At 40.8% G+C, this 21,758-nt stretch overlaps 1 protein-coding gene across 1 annotated transcript in view; it reads left to right on the top strand.

Moving 5' to 3' along the window:
• CCKAR (cholecystokinin A receptor) overlaps nucleotides 1-16,829 on the top strand; it is a 43,668-nt gene extending 26,839 nt beyond the window's left edge. The window contains exons 4-5 of the mRNA XM_075194759.1: nucleotides 9,129-9,247; nucleotides 15,017-16,829. Of these exons, the coding sequence (XP_075050860.1) occupies nucleotides 9,129-9,247; nucleotides 15,017-15,558 (661 nt within the window). The 3' untranslated portion in view covers nucleotides 15,559-16,829. The remainder of the gene's footprint in view (nucleotides 1-9,128; nucleotides 9,248-15,016) is intronic.
• Nucleotides 16,830-21,758: the final 4,929 nt, after the last annotated feature.

The raw sequence follows: 21,758 nt of genomic DNA, 5'->3' as shown, positions 1-21,758 counted from the left end.
GCTATAAAAAGTATTTGCTATAATCCACATTATGTGAGAAACGAGAAACAGAATGATTAGCGTATCACACTCGTTTTGTCACAACAGATCCAACACCAAATCCAAAACACAGGGGTCAGTGAACATCTCTAGAGCCAAGTAGCACCTAAATTTCTCCTTCTGTTTGTAGGGTCAATACAGCTCCAGCACTTATATCTCTAGCCCTAGTTGGGGGTTAATATTTGTTTATTATTTGTTTTTTTCTTTTTATATTGCTGTCCAGCTTGTTTAGCACATGGACAGTGTAAAAAAACAAGCTGCTGTGATCTCTGGGGTTTTCATGGCATCCGTCTGCCATTTACCCGATGCCAAAACAGTTACCGCTGATAACTCCCGGTCACCAAGTTTTACCAGGGTTGCCGGTTGTTTAGTAACCTGCTGTGTGATAAATAGAGAAGATTTGTAATCAGCGATATAGCCACATATCAGTAAGAAGCCGTCAGAATCTTATGTTACCCATTTAGGTGTTACCTGATAAATATGGTCATCTTTAAAAAGTATCCTCAAAAAGTGCTTATATAATACACAACATCCAGGAATGCAAATATTTCAGCACAGTATGCAGCTGGCAATTCACAGGCTGATGTAATCGGAAGCAAGACACAAATAACTATGGCTCTTACCTATAAAGAGGGAAAACAGAGATTCTGTGACTGCAGAATGGGCTGACACTGGGCCCACAGATAAGGCTTCTACCATAACTGATAGTGTTGTCATACACAAGGGTAAGAGGAAGACCAAAAAGTGCATTGGGACATAAATCTTGTGCAATCGTCATATCCGGATAAAATACTTTATAAGTAGCTTTCTACATGTTGTCATATTTCTGTGACAGTTCTCTCTACATTCCAAGTGAGTAACTGAAAATATCTAGAACATATGCAGATGTGCAGTGCACTTTATTTTTTGCTAATGTGACCACTTCATGCAGGGCCTGATTAAGGGTTCTGGCCGCCCTAGGCTAATACGGCCGCAGCGCTCCCCCCCCCCCCCCCCCTTCCTCCGAATATATAGGTGTATAGGAACACTCCTGAATATGAATGTTCAGGTGTATTTTCCAGCATTCAAATTTAGACAGATTGTGCCATTGTCTCTTACCTGTTCTTGCTCTTCTCTCTTGCAACTTTGTTATCCTCTCGCTGGCTTCTGGAAAGTTGGCGTCCTGTTTTGAAAATGCAAAAATGTATTATAATGCAAACCCTGAATGATTAGGCCCTTTAGTTAAAACAAAACACTCCATTATGGCCAGCTAAAAGTACCCCATTGGACAGGCATATATAAGCAATATCTGAATATTTGTTGTCAATCAAATACAAACCTCTACCAGCCCCATCTCACTAATATTTAGTATTCTAGCGATTGCTGAGATCACCCATGTGACCACCACACAATCATGAGATTCTGCCCCCCAAAGCTGCTCTATTTTTTAAATACCCCCTGCAGCCATTTTCCTTAACCACAACCCCCCCCCCCCCACAGCCATTTTCCTTAACCCCTGTTGCAGCCATTTTCTTTACCTCCCACCCTGCATCCATCCCCCTTGCAGCTATTTTCCTTACCTCCACTCTGTAGCTATCCCCCCCCGTCACATCAAAACTCCCCCAGTCACATATATCAGCCCCCCTCCTCTGCCCTCCTTCATACATATCAACCTCTCTCCCTCCCTATAGATTTTCATGGCAGCCCCCCCCTTCCACCCTATAGATTTGTATGACAGTCCCCCTCTCCCTCCCTATACATATGCATGACAGTCCCCCCTCTCCCTCCCTATAGATATGCAGGGTATTTCCCCCACCCTCCCTATAGATATGCAGGGTAGTTCCCCCCCTCCCTATAGATATGCAGGGTAGTTCCCCCCCTCCCTATAGATATGCAGGGCAGTTCCCCCTCCCTATAGATATGCAGGGCAGTTCTCCCCCTCCCTATAAATATGCAGGGCAGTTCCCCCCCTCCCTATAGATATGCAGGGCAGTTCCCCCCCCCTTCCTATAGATATGCAGGGCAGTTCCCCCCCTCCCTATAGATATGCAGGGCAGTTCCCCCCCCCTCCCTATAGATATGCAGGGCAGTTCCCCCCCTTCCTTATAGATATGCAGGGCAGTCCCCCCCTCCCTATAGATATGCAGGGCAGTCCCCCCCCCTCCCTATAGATATGCAGGGCAGTTCCCCCCTCCCTATAGATATGCAGGGCAGTTCCCCCCCCTCCCTATAGATATGCAGGGCAGTTCCCCCCTCCCTATAGATATGCAGGGCAGTCCTCCCCCTCCCTATAGATATGCAGGGCAGTCCCCCCCCCTCCCTATAGATATGCAGGGCAGTTCCCCCCCTCCCTATAGATATGCAGGGCAGTTCCCCCCCTCCCTATAGATATGCAGGGCAGTTCCCCTGCCTCCCAATAGATATGCAGGGCAGTTCCTCCCCCTCCCTATAGATATGCAGGGCAGTTCCCCCCTCCCTATAGATATGCAGGGCAGTTCCCCCCCTCCCTATAGATATGCAGGGCAGTTTCCCCCCCTCCCTATAGATGTGCAGGGCAGTTTCCCCCCCTCCCTATAGATATGCAGGGCAGTTACCCCCCCTCCCTATAGATATGCAGGGCAGTTCCCCCTTCACTTACCTGTAGTTGTGCCAGTGTCGCTCCTCTCCTCAGATCAGCAGATAGGAAGTGAAGACGTCCTGCTTCCTGTCTGCTGCACAGCATTAGGCAGCCTGGCGATTGGCTGTGTGTTGCTAACCACTGACCACCAATGCTTTTGATCGTCGAGCCCTCCACCCCCACGCGGCGACACTTCCCCCCCCCCAGCGGCGAAATTGTTGCTGGCTGTAGGCATCACTATTTGTAATTGAAGCCAATAGTCTGCACTTCTTTCCTTTTTGTTTTGTTTCACTTTCACTTGCATTTAAGTGGGATTATGCAATATGGATTACATTTTTGAACCAGTCTCAATTAAGCTGGAAGAGAAGCACAGCAGTTGATTAAGTGAAAAAATGTGGATTCTTCTATTGTCAAAGTTGCTGTGGTTGGAACATTCTTAAAGGAAAAGAAACAAAATGTTGTACTAAAATAAGATCAAATTCAAATCGGAAGATAATTCATATTAAGCAGAGTGTAAATTGTGTAGATTATCTGTGTTCTGGAATGTCCATGCGGACGACAATAGATTATATTGAGAAAACCACAAGAAAATGGAAGACATGTGAAATATAAAAAATGTTCTCCAAACAGTGTATCCACACACTTTGATATGGTTCATAAAAGGCACCCAAGCAATCAAAAATGTATAAGGATTAAGAGACAAGAAAAACCTTGAAGAGGTGAAAACTTTAATATGGAGATTTAATATGAATGAAGAAACAAGGTTTATATATAATATGCAAACGTCACCCCATGCTTCGAATAGTGACTTTGAATTGTTAGTGTTTTTGAATTAGACCCTCTTAAAGATCCCCTTTCACATTCATATAAAATTAAATTCATGTATGTATCTCATTGCTTTGTAACCCAACATGAATCTGGTAACTATGGTAAATTCTACCGCTGAGAGAACATTTGACAAAGCAAGTTTTAATTTTGGCCACTTTGGGAATTATATAACTGGCTCACCTCTTCAAAAGAGGGTTCAGATTTAGTCTCGGGACCATGAGTTTCTTGTGAAACTGAAAAGGCTCTTCGATTCCCAGTGAATGGATGGATTATTTGCAGCCAACCAAGGAATTCCCAAAATAATAGGAAACTGAGGAGAAGAGATCAATAAGGAAGTCAGAGTCTCGGCTAGATATTCGGTTCAGTTACAAGGTCATTGGGTTCAGTTTCATGAATAACTGGACGGGAGTTTAAAGGCGAATAATCCACGGTTTTCCATTAACACAGGTATCTATTTTTCTTTCAACTCAATCTGGTTTTTCTTTGCAAACATAATGTCCATAAAATTGCTGTTCGCACCAAAGTCTACCATCGCTAAAGTGGAAAGCCAGTGTGCACCAATCTGGAATCAAATTGGAATCGAGAAGTGCGAGTTATTAATCCCCTTATTCTTATCAGTGGATACTAAGGAGGAGAGACCAGGAAGAATTACATGAAAATGCTGAGGCATATTGTAAATCACAGACTCCTGATCTGAAGAGACTGCTTCTGCTAAGGTGGCCACTGTCTTTTGAGTCCTTCTGGGACAATTCGAGACATCATATCCTGGTTTTCCACAATAAAGACACAAGTTCTCTTGACGTCGTTGCTCTCTTCTCTGATTGAGACTACGTTTGTGAAGTATGTGTTCTTGCAGTCCAGACTCAAATTCCTTAGTGGATTTGACCTCAGAATTTCCATAATAGTTTGACGTAGTGGGTTCTCAATAACTGGGGTACATCCAGGTTGATGCCCTTTTTTCTTGTCATCTCTCAATCAATCAAGCATCAATACGAATGCAATTGGTTGATAAAAAGTTCAAGTTCAGTGGGTGCATCTGCTCGGGCAAATTCATCTTTGATAGTCTCAGACAGTTCCATATAGAAAACAGACAACTGTGCCTCAGGATTCCATGTAGTGTCAAAGACCCATCTTCGAAAATCTGCATTATATTCTATTACTGAGCATCTCTACTGACTTAATTCAACAATACCTTTACAGCAGTATCCTTCCGGTTTGGATCATCAAAGATTTATTTCATCACTTTCAGAAAGTCATCAAATTTCTCTAATATTGGATAAGAAGTATCAATATAGGGAGAAGTCCATGCCAGGGCAGTGTCCTTAAGTAGTAAAAGGATACAACGGACCTTTGACTTTTCAGAATGAAAATGGGACTCATACAGGTGGAAATGCATCTGGCATTGATTAATAAATCCATGCTACTTTTAAGGGTCACTTCCAAACCAAGCTGGTGGGAGAAGGAGAGCAGCAGGGGATTGCGATGTTGTAGGCAATTGCGGTGATCGATTCTCCAAATCTGTAATCCGGTTCTCATGTTGAGATATCCTAATTATAAATATAACTCGAGAGCTATAAAACTGTCGATCAAGAATTTCCGCTCTTCCTGTCATTCGATTAGCACAGTGGCTAAACTTGTCATGAGCCGCTTAATAGGCATATCTTCGGTAGACTTCATTGCAAGGCTTGAGTATCCTGTAACGATGCTGGTGCCTATTACAGGCCCAAACAGGAAACATGATCCATGATGGCTTCACTTTTATACCATACTGGTCAGCCTGAAAAAGGGCAAATTTAAGGGCAAGCTTACAAATACAGAGACCTCTAGTGGCCGGAGGTGAAAATATCAGAGGCATTCCTTACAATACAAAGACAAAAGATGGGGGACATATGCTCTTAAAACTATCTCAAAAATTTATTTTTACACTTAATACCTTCTGCCCTAAAGGACTAAACAAAGGTTGTGAGATCATCCCCATTTTTACTTAATGAGTGAAATAATAAAACCTGTTTATATTTTTAACATATCTTTTTTTGAAGATATACTTTATGAATAATTTAGGTTGCTTGTCCTATAAAAACAAGTCTTTAGAGTTGACTGTACATCGATTTTTTTATTTTAAGAAACATATTTTTATAATGCTCATGCACACCAAAAACTCATACACCTATATAAGTTTTTGCGTATCACTGACTTGCGCCCCTTATGTCTGGAGAAATGGAAAGGCATGCACAGGCTGAGTTCAATGAGGGCGTGTTTATATAACACAAGGAGACGTGGGTGCGCACATATGACTATAAGAGGTGTTTCTCTTGCTGGTACTAGAGCAACCAGTGCTCGAAGAGTGCCAGTATGAGACGGTATGTCATACCGGCACTTCTAAACTGTAACTCTCTTAAATAATCTGCAAGCAAGCAAGTATGTTGCTTGCAGACATTTTTCAGTTCTGCAGGCATTTCCAGAGTTCTAACAATTGTTTTGTTGTTTGTTTGGTGGATGGGGAAGGGTTGCGTGGGGTACTACAAGTTGCGGGTGCTGGTGGGTGCTGCAGGTGGCGGATATAGGCTGACAGACACATCTGTGTCTTTGGTGGGGGCGTGGCCTAGAGGAGCTCTCGCGGCCCAGCAGTGTGACCTGCTCACTGTCACACTGCTTCCTCCTCCAGCGTGGATAGTGGGTCCCTACACCACTGCTGCAAGTGTGTTTAAAGGAGTTCCACGTCTATTCAAGTAAGTTGTTTTCAAAGGACCTAGGGAACCACATTGAAATTAAGCTCTATTGGTTTTTTCTTTTCATAAAATTTGTTGCTCTACTCCTCTCCTCCAGCCTGACAGGATTGCAATCTTTCTTGCATAATCAGCCAATCTAGCAGCACAATGGTCTACAGATTGTTCTATTGAGCATAGTTGATTGGTCTTTTCAGCATATTTGCTTTATGTCACCTTTTTTCAAAGCCTGTGTTTATTACCAATTTCTAAACACATATTGAGACTAATTCGTGAGATTCCAAGAAGTGTGCCTACAAACTTCAGAAACAAGAACATGTCTATCCAAAAGTGCTTATTCCGCTTCTGCATAATCAGCTTATTGCTTTAGAGAGAGTGCATGAGTGTCCCCAGCCCTTCCAGCCAGCTTTTCATTCACAATTTTAGCCCTGGTCTCTTCTGGTACATTATGATCTGCCCAAATTATTTGAAAAGCTTGTAAATATGCATCAATGTATACTTACTCCTTATTTAAAAAAAAAAATTTTTTATCATACCAAAGCACATTGTTTTATTTGATTTTATAAAAACTAACTAAAAATAACTATGAACGATGGACCGATGTCAGGCTAATTCTGAAGTGTTTATGCCCCGGTGACCAGCAGTATAGGCAGATCTCTATAGAGTTTACAGAGGCACAATATTTTTAACACATGCTTATGAGAGATGAAGATCATAAAGCTGAAGGTAAATTGTGCAGGTGTGTGTACGCATGAATCGACATGCTCATCCGGACTTTAAGTCGTTGGTAAAATCGTTAAGGATATCGCATCAGTAGAAATTTTTTGTAGTGTGTACCCAGCGTTAGTCTGTGTTAGAGCCTGTAATGTCAAGTCTGCGTTAGAGCCTGTCAACTATAGAGTAGAATGAACTCATCGGAGGGGGGCGGGGCTGTTTAACAGCAGCTAAATAGACAGGACATATGACTTGTTTTCTTGTTTAAATGCTGCACTATGGGATTCATGCTGAAGACTGACTTGAAAAAGTGCTGAAATGTAATAATCCATGTCAATATGTTTCTGTAAGTAGAGGGCTGCAGTCAGTAGCTGTAGTGGCGGATTGTCCGTGCCGTGGTAGCGATAGGAGACTGCTGGGTTTTTTTTATACTGGGCTTGCTAACCACGAGCTGCAGCTTCTTGACATGTTAATTATGATTAGTACCTAAGTTTAATTAAAGATAAGAATGTATAGTTTGTGTAATTTGAAAGGTGCAGACCATAAGCAGTGGTAGAAGTGGGGGTGTATACGGTGGTATGCTATACCGCCACTTCTCATACTGCCTTTATTGTAACACTATCACATTCCATTCACTTACATTATATATACAGTGGTAGAAGTGGAGGTGTATACGGTGGTATGTCATACTGACACTTCTCCTGCTGCCTTCAATGTAACACTATCACATTCCATTCACTTACATTATATATACAGTGGTAGAAGTGGGGTGTATACAGTGGTATGTCATACTGACACTTCTCATACTGCCTTCATTGTAACACTATCACATTCCATTCACTTACATTATATATACAGTGGTAGAAGTGAGGTGTATACGGTGGTATGTCATACTGACACTTCTCATACTGCCTTCATTGTAACACTATTACATTCCATTCACTTACATTATATATACAGTGGTAGAAGTGGGGTGTATACGGTGGTATGTCATACTGACACTTCTCATACTGCCTTCATTGTAACACTATCACATTCCAGTCACTTACATTATATATACAGTGGTAGAAGTGGGGTGTATATGGTGGTATGTCATACTGACACTTCTCCTACTGCCTTCATTGTAACACTATCACATTCCATTCACTTACATTATATATATACAGTGGTAGAAGTGGGGTGTATACAGTGGTATGTCATACTGACACTTCTCCTACTGCGTTCATTGTAACACTATCACATTCCATTCACTTACATTATATATACAGTGGTAGAAGTGGGGTGTATACGGTGGTATGTCATACTGACACTTCTCATACTGCCTTCATTGTAACACTATTACATTCAATTCACTTACATTATATATACAGTGGTAGAAGTGGAGGTGTATATGGTGGTATGTCATACTGACACTTCTCCTACTGCCATCATTGTAACACTATCACATTCCAGTCACTTACATTATATATACAGTATATACAGTGGTAGAAGTGAGGTGTATATGGTGGTATGTCATACTGACACTTCTCATACTGCCTTCATTGTAACACTATCACATTCCATTCACTTATTTACATTCCCATTACATTTTTCATACCCCCACTTCAAAATTTCCACTTTGACCACTGGAAGCAACATTACCTAACAATGATGATGATAACTATAAGCAGCACTATCTATCAACTGCTGATTAGTTAATTGCATATTAGATTACCATTTAATTTTTAAAGGGTAAACAACAGATGTAGATGTATTTGTATTTAATTACATTTAATATGGAAAATGCAACTAAGGAGACTAGGCAAGGAGGTCTTCAAAAGGAATATAAAAGAAACCTTTTGAGAGCAGATTGGGGACCTCAGGGAGGGCAGTGGCCCTGCGGGAAGGGGAGGTGAGGAAGACCTGACATTGCTGGGTCTCGCTCAGCTTGGGGGGCCTGTAGCTACTGCACCCCCTATTCTTATGCCCCTGGATAAGAGATGCTCAAACTCTACATTGTGCATACTCATATTTTCCCTACTGTAGAATGTACATATAGTTATATATATATATATATATATATATATATATATATATATATATATAAACGATCAACTCAACTTATACAACGGTATATTATGTCCGAGTTGTTATTAAATGGGTCTGTTTTATACCTGTTTCTATAATGTCCTTATTCTATGGCGTCTGTTCAAGGACACCTAATGTTTCTTATTTGTGTCTTTTAGGTATATCTTCCTCTTGTTAATTCTGTTCCTTCTCCCTGGGATTGTAATGACAATAGCCTACGCTTTAATATCACTGGAGTTATACAGAGGGATCCGGTTTGAAGTGAATCAAAAGAAAGGTAAGACTGCTTATATAGTAATAAGACAACGTGGGCCTTCATTAAGGAACGTAAATGCTGATACCGGTATTTTGTGTTAAATTGCTCTGTGCATGCCCTGAAAGGAGCTATACCCTAGTGAACGCAAGTGTTTGCAGTTCATGTTCGAGCGCAAATGACACTTTTGACAGCCTACGATTTTATATTTTTTTTGTTATCATTTTTTATCTTCTGCTCATCTGTGTAACATTGTTTTTCAGGCGTGTGCAGATCTTGTTGGAGGCAGTCACCTGTTCACTCGTATGATTAAGTGAGAGGGGACAGGCCTTGGTATAATAAGATCATAGTCACTAGGCAATAATAAGACTCCTGGAGGGTTGGGTACGCTTGACCCAATGAGTAAAGATCCGACATTGACAAGCCCTACAAATAAAATCCAAATTTCTGCAAAACCGATTGAAAAATAAGCAGACTTACCTTGAAGCCGACGCTGGAGTTCTCCGATTGGATCACCATGCTGACAGCAAGTTATTCCGATTGGAGAATTGTTCGGCACAGCAGCTTGACGTCATTGCGACGTCTGTCAATTGAAATTTAAAGCAGCAATGTGGGAACCCCTAAGGCTAAGTGTTTAAAAACTTAACCCGACATTGCCGCTTTAAATTTCTATTGACAGACGTCGCAATGACATCAAGTGTCAGGCGCCGTCCCTGTGCCGCTCCCAGTTTATTGACCCGGCTGTGTTCCTGACTACTCCCGTTCTCATTCCTCGTGTATCGACCCGGCTATGTTTTTGGACTACTCTACTGTCTCCCGTGCTCCTGGTACCTGACCCGGCTAGTTACTGACCACGCTTCGGATTTCCCTTCTACTCCTTCTGATACGCACGGCTTGACCCGGACCGCCTGACTCCTCTTTCATCTTGCACGCTTCGCTGGTTGCTCCCTCTGAGAACCGCGACCTGCGTATCTCCCTCAGCAAAGTCCATACTCCCTTGCGGGGGTCCCCGGCGAAGACCTGGGACACGTTAGACTCCGCCTCTTTGGTGAGTAGTGCTGAAACCAGTAAGCTACGCACTCCTAGTTCCGTGACATCAAGCTGCAGTGCCGAACACTTGCCCAATTGGAATAACTTGTTGTCAGCATGGTGATCCAATCGGAGATCTCCAGCGTCGGGTCCAAGGTAAGTCTGTTTATTTTCCAATCGGTTCTTCAGAAATTCGTTTTTTACTTGTAGGGCTTGTCGATGTCGGATTAGTGGTAATCGTGAAAACGATTACCACCACTCCTGGAAGCAAACAGAAGCCACAAACTAAGCATTAGACAGTGGAAGGAGCAGGGTATAAAGAGGCAGAGAGCAGACATGTGAGGACCCTCTCACATTTATACAAGATTGTTGTGTCAAACGCACCTCTGTATGAAACAAAGTTTATTGTAAAAAATTGGGACTAACTAATTAAATAGAAGTGAGGTGAAGGAGGAGGAAGAAGAGTCTGTTCCTTTAAGATCAGAGGATGTCATATACAAATCACCTTGGTTCTGCGGTCATGCATCTAACTGATCTGCTCCATACAGACCAGGGTCAATTTTCGGTTCAACCTCATTTATGGCTTAAATTAATCATAAGGAGGAGACATTGGGACTATATTTATAACCTGTGACATTTTTGTGTGTTGGGCAAAATGCATCTAGAACTGGGCTTCTCTACTAAAGTTTAATTGGAAGGTGCAAAGTGTGTTCCATTATAAGTGTAAGGTGATACCCGAGCTCTGAGCTGATGCAAAATTCAAGTGAAAATAACTGTGCATCCATCTGCAAAGCAAGGAACGCACCTACAAATGCACCCTTGCCACCTCTTTGTCTCATTCTAATAATCTCACTCTGCGAAAATGAAATCAAAATGAAAACTACTCTGTACTTTATAGTTCTTCGTTCAGTTCATGTCCTCCCATTGGCCTGTTGAAACTTTTGCTCCTTCGCAAATGCTGCCACCTTGTTCTGCAAGCCCATTATTATTATTGTTATTATTATTATTATTATTATTATTATTATTATTATTAATAAAGATTTGTAGGGTGCCACTGTGTTCCTCAGTGCTGTACAGTAGGGAAACAGAATATATATATATAAAATAGGGACATACAAGGTAGACAAAATAAATGCAGACATGAAAACAAAGGGTAGGGATGGCCTTCTCTTGAGCACCTGTGCTCGTCCCATGTGACACAGAGGTGAATCGCGCGAGAATACAAAGTGGGAGGGAGGGGGGACGGATCGTTAGGATCTGCAGCCAATTAAAGGTGGCTGGTCCCAGGGGAGGGGCCAGCAACCAAGTACAAACCTGGCGGCCCGAAATAATGTTTTTATGTCCGGCCCGGGGGACATGTGTCCCCCTGCCCAGCCCGCCCCTGAAGGGGACTCAGCTGAAAGAAAAGGAGCAAGTGTGGCTTAGAGTGGAGATTGGGACAGTTGTGCATTAGTGTGAGTAGTACGATAAGCTCTACTAAAGAGATGGCTTTTCAGAGAGTTTCTAAAGATTTGAAGGCTGCGTGAAAGCCAGATTGGTGTACTAGAGAATTCCATAAGTGGGTAACAGCACAGGAGTAGCTTGTAGATGAAAGTGAGAGGTGGTTACCTGAGACGAGATGAGGCACAGGTCAGTGTTAAATTTACGAGGATAAGAGAGTGAGAGTACTGTGATATGAGATTTGAGATGTATGCAGGGGTGGTGTTGTTGAGGCCTTTGCAGATAAGGGTGATTAATTTAAACTGGATTCTGGAGGACACAGAGAGCCAGTGTGGGGATTTGAGAAGTGGTGCAACAGATGTGAAGCTTCGTGAGAGGAAGATCAGTCTCTAGCAGAATTTAGGATGGATTGAAGTGGGGATACATGGGTGAGGGGAATGCCAGATAGCAGGAGGATGCAGTTGTAGTAGTCAGGATGGGATTGTTATAGATGTTATCCTATATCTGGCCCCAACCAGTGGTGCAATGTTATTGGTTAATATTGCCAAGATTTACCTTTGACCTATGTCCAGTTCCTGTTTTTAAGATGGCTACAGTTATCTAGCAGTTTCTGTGTGAGTCCTTAGTGCATGCATCAGAAACAATGATCGCAGAATGGATAAGAGTTTTGGTAGCATGTTGGGTAAGAAAAGCAAATTGCCAAAAATTTAGATGCACCTGCGCAAGTCAAGGTGCACACCAGAGAGGATTTTGAGGTTCCCCTTGGCTGTTTTGTGTGTTATAAATTATGTATTTTGGCAAGGAAGAGGGACACTGATTTCAAAAGAGAAAACAGCAGCAGTTAATAAGAGGTATTTGTAAAGTAGAGGGACATGGGTCATTTTCAAATATCTTTTAGAAGAATCAAGAAAAAAAAATAGATTTTTCTTCTCTATTTTAGTTATACGCCAGAAAAACTGAGATTTCTTAATAGACACTGATCAGTGTACTAGCGGTCATCCAAAAAATATGAGATAAAATGAGTCAATATGCGGTTTATAAAATATGTACAATGTTAGTTCTTGTCCTTTAAAGGACTTGGCCGCAGCCATCCATATAGTTGGTCACTTGACAGGTTTTGATCTGTTCAGAAAGTAAAGTAGAAGCATAAATATGTTTTAGAAAGGTTTAGACAAATATGGGAAAAAAAGCCATTATCAAAAAAAACTTAAGTGCCAAGTATTTGAGATTAAGGATCCCTCCCATACCTTACAAGGTCCTAGGGATCAACTTGATCCTCTTTGGGTCAATACTGATGGCTAATGTTATGAGGGGAAAAGAAAGAAAAGATCTTTCAGACGCTGGGAGAAGCATAGAAGGGAAAGAATTCCTAAAAAGTCAGTTTAGTTCTAGGTGAATAAAGCATGGCCAAATAAACATCATATTTAGCAAAAAAAAAATTGTATATAGTTTCTTCAAATATTCCTTAGTTCCGTTCAAAATTAATACATTTTACTATCTAAAAATGGCCTTTTCCCCAACATTATTATAAGGATGATCTTTGCAGTCCTCTTAAAATCAAATTAAGCCTTTAAAATCGTCTTATTTTTCATCTGCTGATGAATTCAGTAAAATTACTTGTTCATGACTATAAAAATAAGATGTTTTTAGCACTTCATGGTAAATAAAGGTTAATTCACAAAATAATGTAGTTAAGAAGACATTTTAGAATTCCTTAGAGAAAGCTGTTTGTGGATTACAGTTATAGTTTCTTAGGTTGCGTCCATTGGTTTGTAAAGATGTTTCTTTGGGAGGCACTATCTCTGAGGGATCACTGCTCCCACAGACCTGAGAATAATAATTCTGCTGCAAGATAGGAAGACCGCGGGTAAGATCAGCAGTTGTAGAAGCCAAAGATTCACGGCTCTGAGAAATCATTGAAAGCAAGAGAAAGCTCAGCGTCCACCAGCAGAGGTTTCGGAGTATAAACAAGCCAAGGTCATTGCTGCAGAATAAGGCAATTGGAATACAGGGCGAGCTCTGCTCAGCAAATCTACACAACGATCTGGCATTTTGTTAGTGGGAGAAGTTCCCACTTCCAACTGATAGCCTATTCTGACAGTGTGAGACTAACACCTGAATATACAGTCAGGGGCCCAGTACAAATTTAACGACTCTTGCATTGCCATGTTTTTTTTCCTCCATACTACTAGAGAATGTATCTAACCAATGGTTTCAGCTAGGTACGCAGTTATAATTACTAAATAGACCCAATGAGCCTATTATATTTCATTATATAACATAAAAATGACCACAGAAGTGAATATATCCTTTAATCTTCTCCACTGAGGTGGATTTAATCTCTCTTGGGCCTTGGGTGGTACTCTAACAATGGACCTCCTTTACTTACATCACCTTCGTATCTTATAACTATGTGATTTAAATCATCGTGCACCAAGGGCGACGATGACGTCATTGACAACGATTCACGTCACTGAGGCTCCCCGACCCGCTCCAGAAAAATATGAAGCAGGATCCATCAGGATGGTCTGCTCTGCTGGAAATCCAGGAGGACTCCCCGACATTCAGGAGTCTCCTGGACATTCCAGAAGAGTAGACAAGTGTGGGTAAAGTTATACATAAACCACAATACCTTGGTAAAGTCAGTCACATAAGCCAATTCACCTCTTCTGGGGACAAACTTCCTAAAGTACATCCCAGCACTACTGGGGATGGATGAAGCTATTCTGGATTCCTGCTACTCTGGCCTTCAAGCGACCTCTCTAATTAAAATATTTTGCTACTGCTTCTCCCATATAGCTTAATCTAGGATACATTAAAATAAACTAAGGTAATAGTGGAATTAATACCGCTTGGAGGAGCAGGAACAAGCTAATCATTCCTGGAACTGTATGGTTGGTCTCCTAAGCTGTGAAAATCATCCTTATCAAAGTGCTAGTGAAGGGGAAGGCTTGATATTTAGATTAAGCATTCTGGAAAAGGACTGTATAAAATAATAAATAAAATGGGTTATTTTTAAATTATAACTTCTATGGAGAGCTAAAGACAACACGATAATTCCCTTTACTAAATAATGCCATGATGCCAAGACATCATATCTCCAAAACAAATTAAGTGCATGAATCATAATAGAGTTTTGTTTAGGTCATATTGTTCTTTGCTAAATATCAGGCTCATTACTTGTATTTGTGCTGCAGATGTTATGTCATGCCACAGATTCCCTGATGCCTGTGATTCTGGCTATTAAAATATGTTGTTGCTATGAATATTTCTGTTATCCATGCTAATTACTGAATTTATTTTCTTCCCTTTTTGGCTGTACAGAACGGACCAGCAGTATAAGCAGTAACCAGTGTGAAAACGGAGATGGCTGCTATGTACAGAGGACAAAAAGGAAGAAACAAGTAGAAATGAGACAGCTCTCTGTTCACAGCAGTGCGAAGATTGAGAGAGTTCGGAGTAACAGCTCGGCTGCTAACCTAATGGCGAAGAAGCGAGTTATCCGCATGTTGATTGTCATTGTTATCCTGTTTTTTATCTGCTGGACTCCAGTATTCAGCGTAAATGCCTGGAGGGCCTTTGACACTAATACAGCCGGCATCCTCCTTTCTGGGGCACCAATCTCCTTCATTCATCTACTTTCCTATACCTCGGCTTGTGTCAATCCAATCATCTACTGCTTTATGAACAAGCGCTTTCGGCTGGGATTTCTGGCTACATTCACCTGTTGTCCTAGGAGAAATGTGCAAAGCAGAGCCATGGTGCCCGGGGTAGGAGAGGAAGATGGTAGGACCACAGGTGCTTCCCTTTCCAGGTACACTTACACCAACATCAGCATCTCCGCAACTACCTCCGCCCCAACATGAGCAGGTAACGGGCTCTCACCAGACAAAGTACTGTAAGAACAATTGGGCTAAATTGGTCACGGTGTGATATTGTTTGAAGGGACAGTTTGTACACCACTGTGATGTACGTTAGACCTTGCTAATGAGAATGTAATAAGGGCAGCCTGGATAAACATTGACATGGTACAGTGACTGTTTGTTCCATTACTTTTCATCTGCCACAGAACGGAATTTAGCTCATTAAATGTGAGATTGTGTTATTTTACCTCAAATCTGCGCCAATTAATAGATCATCATCTTTGCCATGGAACAGACCTCATTTAGGGCTGCAACATGTAAGTTCTGAAGACTGTTTTCCAATGGGATCTCATTTAGTCTGTGTACATAACTCTTTTGTGTTGGTAAAGTGGCTTAATCTAGACTAAGCTACATGTGCATGTTCTTGTAAGATATCCGGATTTGTATAGTGCTGCGAAGAATTCATCATCAGCATTTATTTATATAGCGCCAGCAGATTCCGCAGCGCTTTATAATGTTCTGTAATGAAGTTTTCTTTAGGCTGATGTATCAGCTGTGTGTTTGGACACAGGGAGAGCGGTGCCCCTGTGGGAAGGGGAGGTGAGGAAGACCAGACATCGCTGGGCCTTGCTCAGCTTGGGGGGCCTGCAGCCACTGCACCCCTTCTTCTTATGCTCCTGGATTAGAAGTTCTCAAACCCTAGTGAATGTGATAAATACATTGTGTGGACACAGCTCAGATCTTTTTTTAGAGCATGTAACCAGGTCTCCTAGTATTTATTAAAAACCGTCTTATGCGAAGAGGAATGTTAAAAAAAAATGGTGGAAGGAGTGTACATTGCTCCACGATTCCTAGTGTTTTAGCACTACAGGACACGTGGTTTGCAATGACATTATTTTGGGAAAGGAGTCCAGGAGCACGTGGCTATGTGTTGGCTGGAATAACCAATCCACAGATCATTCCATGGTTTTGGCCTTTCAAGACAACAGCCTTCAGCTGTCAGACCCCTGTAAATATGAATTCTGTCAGCAAATGTTTTGCTCTCAGCCTGGGAAAGGGGTTATTGTGACCTAGGAAAGCAACTGTGATCAACAACTGTAACTAAAGGTGCATTTGTCTGTTTTTGTCATCTGAGCACAATGACTTTCCTCTGTTAAGTAGAGAACTATTTGTTCATTTGTTTAGTAAGAGCTAAACAGACAAGGGTTTTATGTGTTGTTTTGCACCTGTTTTATGCCATTATCTATTAATAAAAGTAAGCTAGCCAAACGTAACTGCTGCCAATGTCTCCTGTGTGCCGGATCTAACCAAAGAGACGGCAATCCTCTTGTACTTATCTTCTCACACCATGCATCATAAACACTGCGGACATTGATTGCAATGCAGCCAAGCATTATATGTATTCCATATGCACCTGAATTTACATGACTAATATGGTAACCAAGCAGTTATAAAACCCCTTATTATAGCACAATCACTCCTGGACATATGGGTTCCTCTAGTGAGATTTACCAGAAGCTCCATAAACACAATAAGTTGAGTTATGTAACAGACTTACTAATAACAACGTCCCTGTCTCTATTCTATGACAATGTTTTCGTGATTGCTGTGTAATTGAATTCAAGCTATTAGTCTATATTATGAGTCATTATCTGCACATAAAAGGATGCGATATTCTTCAATGGTATTAACAGAACGTCTGGTGTGTATAGGAAAATATCTCCCGGGATCATATCTTTTTCTTCAGTTCTTCATGCCCCTGATTGGCAAATTACAACTTCATTGCAGGTAAGTGCACACCTCTTTTCTCTCCAAATTGAAGACAAAGTGAAACAGACCATTCTGCAGATATTGTAGAATTGGAGTATCACTTTGTCCTTCCTCTTTATTGTTACACCGTCGGATAACAGCAATGAGTTACTGTTTCAATAAGAATTTATGAAATGGAGGCAACAACCCAATGCTGAGCTTAATTAGTGATTTAGGGCCTGATCCATTAAGGATCTTAACTTAAGAAACTTCTTATTTTAGTCTCATGGACAAAACCACGGCCCTTAGGGACAAACGACGAGTTGCACTGTGGTCAATATGGTGTTGATGGGATAAATTATTAAATAACAACTGTTACATAAACACATGAAGATGATAACAGCCACACAGGTGTGAATAACCTTTGTGTCATGTAGAGAAAAAAAAAAAAGCCTTTGACGGAAGCGACAGTGAAATAACACCCGCAGTGTGGCGGAGTGGCTCCTCCTCCCTGCTGCTATGTAAGATATACATAGAGATGATTGACGGAACATTGCAAAGTCCTAGAACATTCACTTATACACACACATGTTGTGCTGCCCCAGAATTCACCCCACACCCTGGGCCTGATTAAGGGATCAGGTCGCCCTAGGATAATACGCTTGTAGCACCTCTTACCTTCCATGCCAGGCTAATGCTCAGAAGTTATAAAACAAACAAACAAAAAAAACCTCTTGTCCTTACCTTAAAATCCTGGATCCTTCATCCAATCCCTCCCCACCAATGTTTGTTTCCATGTTTTCGAAGCTCAGCTCCACTTGACATTTTAAAAGGTTCCCAGCCCTCTTTGTCACCCATTTTCATTAAAATCAGAAGTATAAAACAGAACGGAGGCATGAATGGGCGCTACAGAGGATGAAGAAATGAAGGGGAGGGGACTGTAACGCCTGCGGCCCGTCGCCATCCTTGTCTCTACTACTCATGTATCCTCGTTTATGACTCATTGTCTTCAGCCCTTACCATGGAAGATGTCAGGTTTAAAACCTTACTTATTTGACTTGCATGTATTTTATATACATTTGAGAAGGCTCTTATATTTTATAATGAATTTCCATTGCACCTCCACAAGCTCTGCCCTTCCAAAGCCTCACGCTCTAGGCTACAGCCTAGTAGGCCTATTTGATTATCAGGTCATGGCCACACCAAAGAGGAGAATTGACACTGTTGTTATCCCAGATTTATATATAAATTCCACAAAATGCTGTATTTACAAATAGGGGGTAAAACACAAATGGAACTCATAGGTTGATTGTGTGAAATGTTGTCACAATTAGACTCCTCTCTGGTTCTAGTGCTTATCTAACGCAGTTATAATTAGCCACATGTGACTTATTATAGGAATGAGTTGGCAACTCTGATGCCTATATTTCTTTCTGATTTGTCATCTGCTGCGACTGCAGCACCAGTTTACTAAGTGATCCAAACGTAACTTTCTTTACCACTAGGGTTTAATAACATGACATTTGGAAAGTGTAGAATGAGCCAAAAAATAGGTCATATAACATTTTTGTTTTAAGTCTTATTTTCGAAACAGTTATATGCGGTATATAAATACCTAGAGAAAGTGATCAGTTCGCAGTCTGATAAATCAATGACTGAAACATGGTAAGATAAATAAGTTGTGAAGAGTATTTTAATTATTGGGATGTGCGTGACTGTAATTGTCACAGAGGAATATGGAGGAAAATGGATTTTTAGACTAACGATTAAGTCCACATTTGCACTGAACAATAGCAGCCAATCAGCTTCCGTCTGTCTAATGAAAGTTACACAGTGAAGTGTCGGTTGCTATGGTTTAGGTTCCATGTACACCAGTGTTCTTTCCTTGTCTCTTTCATTAATGTTTTATTTTAAAAAATGGGCCAATGAAGCAGATCGTGTTATCCTATGGTGTAAGCAATGTTTTGTCCAGTTTTAAAAATGCAGATTGCTGCAGTTTTTGTCAGATTTTTTTTTTTCTTTTAACATGGGGACATCTAAAAATACATAATATTCGTTCTCAATCCATTTTTATCATTTAGTTTACTTGCAAAACAATTCTGAAAAAAAATGGGGCAAAAAATCATAATGGCATTTATAGCTTTAATTATATTTGTATATGTTGTGCGATTATGTTTGAAAAAATAATAGTCTCCTTAGAGCTAAGGAGCAGAATTAATGGGTGGTTTGCAGCATATGTGGAGATAGTGGGAGTAGAATCAAAGCCAAAGGGCCTGACGTGGATTTGAACGTAGACCTGTTTGCCTAGTGTAAATGATCAAAAATTTGCAGTGCACTTGTCCACTTATATGTAGAGTTGCTTGTATCTGACACTTTTGCCTCCTTATGAGGACTGGGTGAGGTCTAATGTATGATGATGATGACTGTCACCAGCACTAGCTATGACGCTTCTAATTTGCTGATCACAAATTCACTTCTGAAGCAAAGAAGTGTTTTCTGCATTGATTATGCGTATATTATAGGATTTTCATATGCGAGAAGGACTTCTAACTCTGCTCTGTAATGTTCTGTATGTGGGTGTGTGAATGACTGACAAACATACGCTGCAGGTGCAGAAATGGAAATACCTCGGTCATAATGGTGGAAGCACGTTATCTTTTTTCCGAACATTCTTTTTGAGCGTAAATTATGCCCCAACATGTATCCAACTCATCAGGCCCAAAGTGAGAGTGAAGTGTTGGAGTCAGCCCGGTAACCTTGCCACATGGGTTCAGTAAGAACAGATTAATGTCAAAGCAGTAGATTTACTAAAGCTTCCTAAAATGAAAATTTGAGGTGTTGCCCATAGCAACCAATCAGCTTCTAGCTATCATTTTCTAAAATGTACTAGATAAATAACAAGAATCTGATTGGTGGCTATCGGGACCACCTCCACTTTTCCTTTTTAAAAGCTTTAGTAAGTTTACCTCAAAAAATTCAGGAATGATATATCTCCTATACCATTATAAATGTGATTATACAGTAAAAGAATTTAGTACAACAATAAAGTTATGGTTCTGTGCTTGTACAATTGACATTTTGTCCCATAAAGAGAACAAGTTTGTTATTGTACAATTTCCAGCCTGCTCAGTTTTGAGGTAACAGGGCCACCGAGTACTGTAGTAAATGTTTACACCTAAAGCCTTTTATCAGTGACTTTGCACACACATTTAATCCTAAACACAGTGAAGGCTGAAACACCTGCATACGTTATTAATTTATTGCTTTGATCTCACTCTGAGCTTGACAAGATGAAAGATTCTTGCTTCATACCCTCTCTATCAACGTATGTTGATAGGGAAACTGACTGTTTCTGTCTTTTTGCTAACTCTTGGCTGTGGGAATTTGCAGGATACACTGTTGCATTAACTAAAGTGAAGTAATGTCAAAATGTAAATAAACTATTTTTTTCAGATCAGCCATACTGAACAGAAACACTCAAAAAACATTTCTAATCACCTTTTCACCCCTCTTTCCAAAGTTACACTGACAGAGACCATCTGACTTTGTAAACTACTAGAATGTTTTCTCATCTGTTTCCTCTCTCATGATGTCACTTTACGCCAACGAGAGCGATCAGTTGACAATGTATTCTCATCAGTTTAGAGCCAAAGACTTCTGGAACGAATAAATGTTCATGCATGGTTTCCATTGGCCAATATTAAGATTCGCGGAACTCAAAATACACGTGAAATGTTTCAATTTTGCAGCCATTCTTATGTGAATATGTTCGGTTCACAAAATTGCAGCCAACTTTAAATCGGGAACAATGTGTTATGTATTTCCAGACATCTGGTCATTGGCTAGCAGACAGGTCAGTGCCTGGTCAAAGTTGCAATTCTTGATATAAATTTGCACCACTGCTTAAACACAACACAAACAATTCTATAAGAGAAAAGAAGATATAGGGACAATTTACATTAACAAAAAAACAGCTTCTTTCAGCCTTAGGTCAGGTCATTGTCTCTTATGGTTGACCTGTTGTATCCTGAATATATTTGTATGCTCCTGAACTTAGGACTGACTTTGTATTAATATGGGTCAATTAAACAACTTCTTCCAGATTCATTCAATAAAAATCTAGTGATAAGTTCAGGACACAAATATCTCTCAGTAGAACATAGTCAGATTGGTATGTTCCTATTCAAGTAAGAATTTTCACCAGGCGACTAAAACTAGAAACTACACATACATACCCTGCACTTCTATCCTGATTTTAGTGGGACATTTCCATTTTGGGGGACTACACTACCATCCTGACTGCTGGGAATATTGGGAAGCGGTGTCTGTAGTGAGCTCACAGCAATACAGGGGTTATTTTTGGCCTATTTTTGAGGGATTAGGGAAGCCTGGCACTTCACAAGCACTAGATGCGCTCCCAGGGCATGTGACTAAACCCACACAGAGCCACATCT

This window comes from Mixophyes fleayi, chromosome 1 (assembly GCF_038048845.1).
Source record: "Mixophyes fleayi isolate aMixFle1 chromosome 1, aMixFle1.hap1, whole genome shotgun sequence".
Classification (NCBI taxonomy): Eukaryota; Metazoa; Chordata; class Amphibia; order Anura; family Limnodynastidae; genus Mixophyes; species Mixophyes fleayi.
Note: the sequence above shows the minus strand (reverse complement) of the source record. Positions and strands in the feature narration are given on the sequence as shown.